Source organism: Polyergus mexicanus, unplaced genomic scaffold (assembly GCF_030449975.1).
Source record: "Polyergus mexicanus isolate NDT 795.1 unplaced genomic scaffold, iyPolMexi1.0 SCAF_22, whole genome shotgun sequence".
NCBI lineage: Eukaryota > Metazoa > Arthropoda > Insecta > Hymenoptera > Formicidae > Polyergus > Polyergus mexicanus.
Genome location: NW_027223342.1, coordinates 239,485 through 250,385, shown reverse-complemented (window position 1 = coordinate 250,385; position 10,901 = coordinate 239,485). Strand labels below are relative to the sequence as shown.

At 29.5% G+C, this 10,901-nt stretch overlaps 1 protein-coding gene across 3 annotated transcripts; it reads right to left on the bottom strand.

Annotated features, from left to right (window-relative positions):
• Positions 1 to 3,146: 3,146 nt before the first annotated feature.
• LOC138942251 (solute carrier family 35 member G1) lies at positions 3,147 to 10,505 on the bottom strand. Of its 3 annotated transcripts, none has more exons than XM_070312349.1 (3): positions 10,300 to 10,505; positions 10,019 to 10,103; positions 3,147 to 5,472 (listed from the first exon to the last, which is right to left on the bottom strand). In XM_070312349.1, exon 3 carries the CDS (start codon positions 5,468 to 5,470, stop codon positions 4,424 to 4,426), a length of 1,047 nt encoding a protein of 348 aa, XP_070168450.1. In that variant the 5' UTR covers positions 5,471 to 5,472; positions 10,019 to 10,103; positions 10,300 to 10,505; the 3' UTR covers positions 3,147 to 4,423. The 3 variants fall into 3 exon arrangements, with proteins under 3 accessions (XP_070168450.1, XP_070168452.1, XP_070168451.1); XM_070312351.1 differs by having other exon boundaries at positions 10,374 to 10,505; XM_070312350.1 differs by having other exon boundaries at positions 10,378 to 10,505.
• Positions 10,506 to 10,901: the final 396 nt, after the last annotated feature.

The window sequence follows — 10,901 nt, the reverse complement described above, 5'->3', positions numbered from 1 at the left end:
TAATAATGTATTGAAATAAATTATAAAATAAATTATTATTTTTTTTATAATCTTATTTTAATACTTTCATATATACAGGATGTTCTAAAACCCATAGTAAGAGACCATAATAAATAATAAAATAATAAATAATAAAAATAAATAATAATAAATAATAAAAATAGTTTTTATAAACGGAAAGCGATTATATTTTACGAATGACAGGGCTGAGATCTCGCGCGCTTAGGCACGGCGAAATAACAACCTTCCCAAAGTTAACCTCCCTACTTTGACTTTTGGGAATTTTCTTTTTATCAATCGATTGATGGTTGATTGGTAATGTTTCGCATTATAAAAGTTCGGTAGTTTCCTGTTTTTTGACAAAATCGTAAACAAATTTTTGACCTTTATTTCTTAGACCTTTCCCCCCATTTCGACTGCTGGGAATTTTTTTTACCACTCGTTTGGTGATTGATTGGTAAAACGTTTGCTATCGCTTATTCAAAATGCTTTTTTGTATAACTAATAATTTTACATATACAGCCAGATTTTGCAATTCAGCTCTTAAAAATTTATAATAAGGCCCGTTCTATATACTGAGAATGTTCCTATGTCCCACTATTATAGTTCGTTGAATATTCTGTGAATATCTTTCAGTATATCTTTAGTATCTATAGAATATTACTCAGTACATTTTATTGGTATATGTATTCCAAGTACCAAACTGACGTCACAATGACGGTAAATTTTGGTCACAAAATTACCAATTAGACGTCCTAAGTTAGGTTTCATGAGACCCGAAAATTATTAATCGCCGACGTTATAGACCAAAAATAGACGTCATTATGTTGTCTTTTGACGTCATTCTACTACTTGGGATAGAACGTCGCCCAGTATATTATTGGTATATCTATAGAACGTCGCCCAGTATATTATTAGTATATTTATAGAATGTCGCCTAATGATTGACGTTTAAAGAATGTCATTTCTTAGAGTAGTTAAAGACGTCATTTTGAAGACATCCTATGAAATAAAGTCCTTATGTAACTTGTATTGGGATTATATTTCATTCGTTTCCAAGATAGCCAAGTTTGCCAGATCACTATATAGCATTATTTTGCAAATTATGCATTACATATTATATGGGTAGAACTCTGGTAGCAGCCGCACATGATTTGCCGTTTTATTTAGTGTTGGCAGAAATGTAGCAAAAAACAAGCAATCTCTACATCATTATATGCTAAAGAAAACATTATAAAATTTAATCAGAAGTTTTTGGCATAAAAATAGTAAATTTAAACATTTAAAATATTGCGTGTTGGCACAATATTCCAAATAGCAAAATGCTAGCAGTATGCCAGCAAATTCAATCATGATTTTGCAATAGATTCCGCTCTGCTGCGTCGTCATTGAGCTTAATTTCTGGCAGCACGGTTTTCCGATATAATATATAAAAAAAAAAAAATGAAGCAAAAATCGAGAATTATTTGCTATTATGTCGTAACAGCAGATCTAATATCGATACCAAAATCGTAACAAAAATCGAGCGAATGCCATATCTGACGGCAGAAATCAAGTATGGCCTACCGTTACAACGTGACGGCAGAAACACAGCAAAAGTCGAGTATTGTCTGCTGTCACAATGTGATGATAAAAACAATGATATAAAACTAAAACATGCTTGCAAAGCATAATTACTAATATAGATGCAATAAAAACTGAATATTAACATAGTTATAAATAATTAATTAAATATATAAATTTAAATAAATTATTAATTTATTAATAATTCGTAAATTTCAAGATTTGTATGGAAATTAAACTTATTATTTTATTTCAACCAGTCAATAAATGGACAATTTTCTATTAATCCACTCTGTTTCCAAACTTTCAGTTTAACATTCTGAGTCTTTAGAAGAATTCTTGTTAGAATTCAGAAATTAAGCTGGTAAAAATAAATATTATGCCTTCTGCACAAATGCGACAACGCTTTTTGCTTCATTTCCTCTATTATATTATTTCGGAATCCGTGCTGCCACAAATTAAGTTTAATGATGACGCAGCAGAGCGGAATCGGCTGCAAAGTCATGATTGAATTTGCTGGCATACTGCTGGCATATTGCTAGCATTTTGCTATCTGGATTACCGCTATACGCGCTATTCACTATTTATACCCGTATTCAAGTTTTTGTCATTCGCGTATATAAAGCCTGCAAAATGCAGCTAATAATATTGAAATTATTTCTATGAATTTAATTTCTGATACAATTACAGAGGAATGTCAAATATTGAACTGATTTATGAATATCGAACAGATAAATGTCTGATTTTCATTTATTCGGACAATTTTTGTCCGAATAAGTGAAAATCGTTCGTTATTATTTACTTAAGATATAAAATAGAAATTAACTTCTATATAAATAAAATCTTTAATTTTATAAATTAAATTATTTAAATTTTCCTATATATATATATATTATATTAATATGTTATTAATATTATATATTTATATGTTATTAATACAAATGTCAGCAAATGACGTCCTGTGAATGTGACATCAATTATTGACGTCATTTTCGAGTCTTATGAGACCTAATTTAGGACGTCTAATTGGTCATCTTGTGGCCAAAATTCAACCAATATATAATAGATATCTACATAAATATTCACTGAATATTGATATGGATGTCCAGTGGACATTGGCTTACATTACATGTGGATATTTATAAGATTTCGTTTTACGAGATTGCGGACATTTAAATATTTAAAACATATCTAATAATTATTTCCTACATATTCATGAATATCCCTAATACTCACCGAAAATATCCAATAGATATCTAATATACATTATTTTTTGTATGGGGTGATTTTTAGTTCTTTATGATAGTATTAACACATTTTTTAACATTCGACACTGAGCAAATACAGCAAAGTCTGTATTTATGCATATAATCAAAAGCTTCTAAATAAAAATGATTATAAATTATAAATACATAGTTAATTGACTATTTAATATGATTATATAAACAATATATTATTCATATCTCAATTATTTTTGTCATTTTTATTTAATTGCTATATAATGTAAGTATTTGTGTAAATGTTATCATACAATGTAATAATTTTTTTCGTAGATATTATTTATTCAATAAATTGTGATAGAATAAATTTTTATTATTATAAAATTAAAATAAAATAAAAATATTTGAAAAAGAGATATTTCTCTCTTACATATCTGTTTGTAGTTACATCAAGATACAGTTTTATATATCCATAATCTTTTTATAAAGAATATAGAATTCCGCTACTTTAGAATCATCCATATCAAGTTCCTGAAATCTTCTTTCAATCTTCACTGTTATTCTAATGCACAGAATAAAAATGTTCTTTATCCATTTTTCATTTTATTCATGATCACATAGTTACAAGATAAATGCATAGCAAAAGAGAAAAATTTTTTTACAAAGAGCTAACTGATTCAAAATAATGGAACATTTTGAATAAAGAGACTATATAACAAAAAGATGAATTTTTATATTAATTCCATTGACTCTTTTTCTTAATTCCCCTCTTAACTTTTTCATATTTTTTTACTGTCTCACATTTCCATGTGACCATGCATAAATAGAAATAAAAATATTGCGCATAATCAATTAAAAATATCATATGTACACGTTTGTATTATATATTTATACACACATACATACATTACACACGCGCGCGCGCGTACACACACACATACGCACACATATACTATTTAAATCCAACCAATTTCTTATGAAAAAATAAAAAGTAGAGCAGGAAAAATTAGGAAAAAAAAAATTAAGAAATTCACGAAATTAAATATTAAAACCAGGAATATAGCACAAGACTTTAGAAATATTAAATAGGGAAAACGGATTAAGAAATATTAAACTAACAAAAAAATATTACAAAAACATCAAAAAGATAAAAAAAAGATATAATAGTATGAAGCAAGACGTGATCAAGGAAAAGTAAGTCACGATCAAGTTCTCGGAAGCCTAATAAGCAGCGGAAGAGAGACTAAAACGGAACATGACACGTGCTCCGGGCAGTCATTACACTCCCTTCCTCCCTTCCTAATTAATTATATAAATAAGATCGTGAAATGAACTGACGATCGCTCCTGAATATCATAAATTACCGCACGTAGTCCGACCATTTATAACCGCAATTCGCAGCAACAGTCAGTGTGTAATTTACACACTTTTTTACTATGAAAGTACGGGTCTTATTCGGTGCATAGGTTCTAATTCTTTAGGCATACGAATCCCGAAAAGTCCTTTTCACAACTACGAACACAATAGTACACACATTTTATATAAATAAAATGTAGAATAAATAAATTATATTAATTTGTATAAAGTATAATCTACTTTAAGCTGTTTTTTATTTTGTCTTTAATAAAAAAAAATATTATTTACATCATTAAAATTTTAAGAGACTTTTTGATATTAGATGTTTCCGGTAAGGAGAGAACCCATTTTCTTAATCCTGTTAACAATACTGAACTTGTGACTAATATAGCGCCTCCTATAGAATATCGATTTGGTATTTCATTAAAAAATAGTACCTGCCAGAAAAATGCGAAAACAATATCTGTGGATCTTGCTATGGCCACTGGACCAGCTTGTTCTAGCTGAAGAGCTAAAGTTAGTAAGATTTGACCTGCAAAACTAAATAATGCGAGTGCAACAACCAAAAGTCTATCTGTACCACAATGTGGTAAACATAACGCACCAATAATCCATGATATAAATGTAGTTTGTATTAAAGCAAACGAACCGAAATTTGTCATTATAACGGAGAAATGAATACCTTTCAATGCGCGTAATAGGACATATACGTTTGCACCAAATAAAGTAGCTGAGAAAGCAGCCACAGCACCCCATAAATCCGCATGTCCTGGTTTAATATTACCATCTGAGAGAGATTCTACGGTATTGCCAAAAATTAGAGATGGTCGTGTTATTAATATCACACCGATCAATGTCAGACACACAGTAACAACATTGAATAGCCCACAGGGCTCTTTCAAAAATATCCGTGCAAATATCGCTACAAATACAGGAACAGAAAATACAACAACAGAAGCATCGGCCAATGGCATATGTCTAAACGCGTAAAAACTTAACATAAGTCCTGTTGTACCAATGAAACTCCTTAGAATAAGTATTAGTCTACGTCCTTTTGGGAAAGGATGATCACCTTTGTAAATCACAATTGGTATAGCTGGTAACAATACCCCCAAAAATCTGAAGATAGCCATTTCGGTAGGATTTATCTCAACCAAGCTTTTAACAATGACGCTACATAACGAAAAGAATAGAGACGAGAATGTCGCTAATACTAGACCTAGGTAAGGGCATGATTTACATAACAATCTAGAGAATTTTCTTTTATAATTTGTTGTGTTACTCTCCACATCAGCATCAACTAAATGTTGCAATTCCATGTGTTCTGACATATCTGCAAAAAAGATAATCCACATTGAAGATAAACATGCAAAAAATGTGCAACAAATGTTAAGATGACAATGATTAAAAAATCTGAAAAAAATTACATTAGTTTATATAAATTAAGATTTTTAGAAAATAAAATGTTTTTGTACAAATTTTATCTTATCAACGTTCCTATATTTTCATTATATATTGAATTATAACAAAACCAGAGATTCATACAAATTTTTTTCTTGCAGAATACGTCAAAATCATTTTTTATGCAAATAGCACAATCTATACTACATTTCCAACAAAGATTAACATTATAATTGATCAAAATTTACAGTTATTTATTAAGTGGGAAAACATTTTTTTTTGTATATTTTACTAGTTTATTATCTATTATTGAACGCGGATAATGGCATATAAAATATTATTTTATTTTAATAATTCAAAATGATGATTCACATGATTCCTCTTGGACTGATTTCTGATATCATTCAATATAATAAGGTAAAATTAATTAACATTTTGACACAATAAAGTATTTCTGTATAAATATAATCTTATTATAATACTAAATAATATAAAATAATTCTTTTTATACACAAGATAGTCTATTATTGATGATAAAAACATTTAGAAAAAAAGATTATATATATACATACATACTAAAGTAAATATAAACTAAAGTAAACAGAATACAATAATTTCGCGTTATCGCGTATTTATTTACAATTCTCTAATTTTACTTCAGAAGGATTTTAATTTACTCTTTTCTTAATCCCATTTTTTACAATTTTTATCTTATAGTACTTTTCGATAATTCTAATAATTTTAGTGTTGTTTTACGTTTTTTGTTGAATATTTTTTGTTCCCTTTTTTGCGATTTTCTCCAAAACGAAGTAAAAACGTGCAAATCTCTAAAGAACTTTTTCTTTTAGTTTATCGTTCCCTTATATGCTTCCAAAGTTTCGACATTTAATTTCGGAACACATTGTATATATATATGGGTGGGGCATTTATATTGAGACACCTAAATATCTAAAAAATAAAGCAAGATAGAAAGAAATGTTTCAGACAAAAGTTGTTCGATTCTAAGGAGGTCATAAGATGGTGCCATTAGTTTGACTTTGGGTGGAGGCGCTTCGGAGATTTCAATGTCAATCTTGTTTTTCTAAATGGAAACACCCCAATTTTTTTACATAAATCGATTCTTTGCAATATTCTGCATAAAAAGTTATAGGGTTATGATGGCCAAAAGTTTAATAGTTTACGAGATATTTTATACTTTATTTTATTACTTTACTTTGACATAATTTTACATACAAACTATGAAATATCTCATAAAATTATTTATTTTGCAGTAATGTTACCTTAATATTTTAAGCTCAAAAAATGAGAGACATCAATTGATGTAAAGAAAATAATACAATTAATTTTAAGAAATAAATTTTATTTTATTAAATACTCAAAATGATGACCATCAACGTCAATATACTTTTGAATACGTTTAATGAGAGATTGATGAACGTTTAACAAAGTCATCCTATCAATATCGCGACAAGCATTTTTAATACGTTCTTTCATATTTTCTGGCGTAGTTGGTACATCTTGATATACGATTCCTTTAAGAAACCTCCACAAAAAAATCCAAAGATATTAAATCTGGTGAACGGGCAGGCCAATAAACCGTTCCTTCTCATCCTATCCACCTATTATTATAATTTCTGTCTAATATTTCTCGAGTTATTGAGTCGTACTACACCGGCAAATATGAAAAAAACATATTATAAATGCTTGTCGCGTAAAGTATAAAATATCTCGTAAACTATTAAACTTTTGGCCATCATATCCCTATAATTTTTTATGCAGGATATTGCAAGGAATCGATTTATGTAAAAAAAATTGGAGGGTTTCCATTTAAAAAAACAAGATTGACATTGAAATCTCCGAAGCACCCAAGGTCAAACTAATGGCACCATCTTATAACCCTCTTAGAACCGAACAACTTTTATCTGAAATATTTCTTTCTATCTTGCTTTATTTTTAAGTGTCTCAATATAAATGCCCCATCCTGTATATATCCGGTAAAGATTGTGCCAAGATAGAGATAAGCTCGTGAGAAGGTAGAGCACAATAAACTAAACAGAAAAGTCCTGTAACATTTTTTTCTATAACGCTTAATAAAGGAGATATTATCGAGTAAAGTCTGGTCAATCAACACCGACTTTTAGCCGGACGCACGTCGGTGAACCGCTCGCCTGGTAGTGACGCCATAGCGACGGAGCGTTAACGCATATTATCAGGCGCGCGGCTAAAGATCGGAGCTGATTGGCAGACTTTATTTAATAATAACTTCTTTATTAAGTGTTATAGAAAAAAATGTTACAGAACTTTTCTGTTCAGTTTACTGTGCTCTACCTGCTCATGAGCGTTGGCACAATCTTTACCGACACCCTGTATATATATATATATATATAATCCATTCTCACCATGACCAACATATCAAAATTGTGTTCTTTGTATAGGGTGTTCGATAATAACCATATCATTTTTCGTGTGCAGGTAAAGGGGGTTAAACTAAGTAAAAAAATCCTCTACTGTTTTGCGATCTTGACGATAACTAATGACAAATTAATTAAAAAAGATCAACCAATGCCCGAAGATATTAGTGCGTGACGAGAAAGAAAGCCCATCACAGCCCACTGTGACGCGCGTGATGAATCGGGGAGGGGGAAGCGCTATACAGACAGCAACGATTATAATTATATTTATAATAGTTATTACCGGACACCTTATATATGTGTGTGTGCGCGCGCGCGCGCGCGCATCTGTGTGTGTATGTAAAACCACAAAAAAAAACTATATTTTTACATAAAACTTTATTTTAAAGAAAGTTGAATTTAAAGTACCAAAAATTAATGATATTATTCATAAGTTTGAACACTTAATTATCTTTCTATTACAAAGTATGAATAAAAAAGTCTAATATATCTTATTTGCTAAAATAAAAAAAGATTAATTTTTCACAAAACATCAAATTAATTTTTTAATTTAAAATTGTTACTCTAATTTAAAATTGGTACTTTATAAAACAAATCTTGTTTTATAAAGTATTTTTATATAATTTTGATACTTTATATAAAACAAATTTTATTTTACATCCTTAAGGTCAAAAAGAAATGGCAATACGAGCTAAGCGCAGTATCAAGGGCGTATAAATATATTTATTATAAAAAGACAATTACAATACATTTTGAAATCGCGAAAGGCGGACGTTTCGGCCTTTTTGTTGGGCCATCTTTAGCACACGGAATTAATAAGAATTAAGCGTAAACGTAAATTGTTCCGTCGATAGTCAGTGAGTCGAGTACTCTCCAGTTTTATATATTTCCGCTATTCGTTGTCCGTTAGTTATTTCCGTTATTTGTTGATCCGAGTTATTTCTCTTACTTACATAATTGAAATTAACGTATCGCTATGTTCTTGGATTTTTTAATTTCCGACCAAACTTTCAACGACATAGATGCTTCGGAGAATCCCTTGTTTGTCCTTGCTTTGATGACGTGAGAGATCTACATTTTATATCTATTACCAGTTTCATCGTATTATATATGTGCCTATGCACTTGCTAACCGACTAAGACTCAAATCTACGTTTACGTTTAATTCTTATTAATTTCGTGCGTTGAAGATGGTTCAAAAAAGGGCCGAAACATCCGCCTTTCGCAATTTCAATTGTATTGTCTTTTTATAATAAATATTTATTCGCCCTTGACACTCCGTTTGGCGCGTATCACTATTTCCCATCGATCTTACGGATTTTAATCTTAAGAGCCTTATATTTATATCTATTTTTATTTTACATGTTATATATTTTTTTTTCATTTTACCAGATAAGATTCTTCTATTTCTGATTGTGTTGTTTGAATCAATCTATATAAACAATATGAATGTTTTTGTTGTTGTTCTAACAATTACAAGCTAACAGGAATAAGTGGAATAGTGCCAAACATTAGACTTATAATATTTTACACTTTACAGTTTTGATTAAATTTCTTATAGTAAACATGATTGAGACACTAGTGTGCATTGATATATATATATATATTAAAAGCTGCCATATACAAGTTAACAATAATAAAAATAATAAATAGTTACAACAGTAGGATAAAATTAATACGAGTTATTTTTCATATTATTTGGCAGAATACATGTATTTTACCCATCAAATCACTTTCTATATTTAAATAAATTCTTTATAATAACCTTAAATATGCATCAGTGTAATATATTGCGAATTTGCTTTTAATTATTCACATTTTTTCAAACTAAAAGCTGCATTATTTTTAAGAATTTTATCTTATTAATGTTAAGTATAATAAAGAGATATTTTTTTAGATTTAGATATATTGAGTAGTTTTGTTATATAAAAGAATATTTTGTTATGTCAAGAATATTGAAAAGTAATCAAATAATAAAGGGTGGTTTAGTTCCATCGTTTTGTATTTCAGGTCAATTTGGATATTGCATCAGCATTAATTGCATGCAGAGAATTTAACTGCCACTTACCTATAGCACTTGCAACACATTAAATATACGTCGTATGTAAATAACCATGGAATTACATGACCAGTAATATATCACAGAATATAGCCTGGATGGAAGACCAAGAATGTTAACAACCGTGGTTTATTTTCTAGCACAATATTAGATGCTATATTTCTATTTTATTTTTCTTATTCTATGTTTCTCTGTCTCTTTATATTTTTTATTCTATATTTCTCTATTTTATATTTAGCTGTCAGTTGCATTTAATGATTATCTTGTTAAGTCTGTATGTACATACGTACTATTGACGAAAGTGATTGTGTTTTATATTTACTGTTCTCTATCTTTATTTTCTAAATTACTCGTATACGCATACATACACACAGTTAGTACCAAGAGCTTAATAATTTTTTTGTATGTTCCGATAATAGAAAATTCTATCATTTGATAGGATATATCGGAGAGAAGTTTAAGAACGGCCATACATACGTCGACGTTTTTCGTTAAACTCAACTTATCCTGACTTATCCCGAAATGACAGCTGAATTCCAACACGAAAACACGCCCTCATCTAAACGTAACTAAAAATGTCGATATATTATCGACATTTTTAGTTGCGTTATCGACAATTGCAATCGAGAGGGAGCTTTCGAAAATTTTTCTGTTTGACAACCTATCTCTCGTAAGGCCGATATTGTCGTACAACAAACTTTTCAAGCGCATTGATTAGCTAATTTCTAGAGACTCCAGAAAGTTTCTATTTTGCAGCCAATCAATATGCTTAAAAAGTTTGTCGTACGACAAACTTAGGAAGAATTCACACTTTGGCAGAAAAGCAGAAGCCAATCAGAACTTGTGCTAGAAAAGCAGAAGCCAATCAGAACTTGTGCTAGAAAAGCAGAAG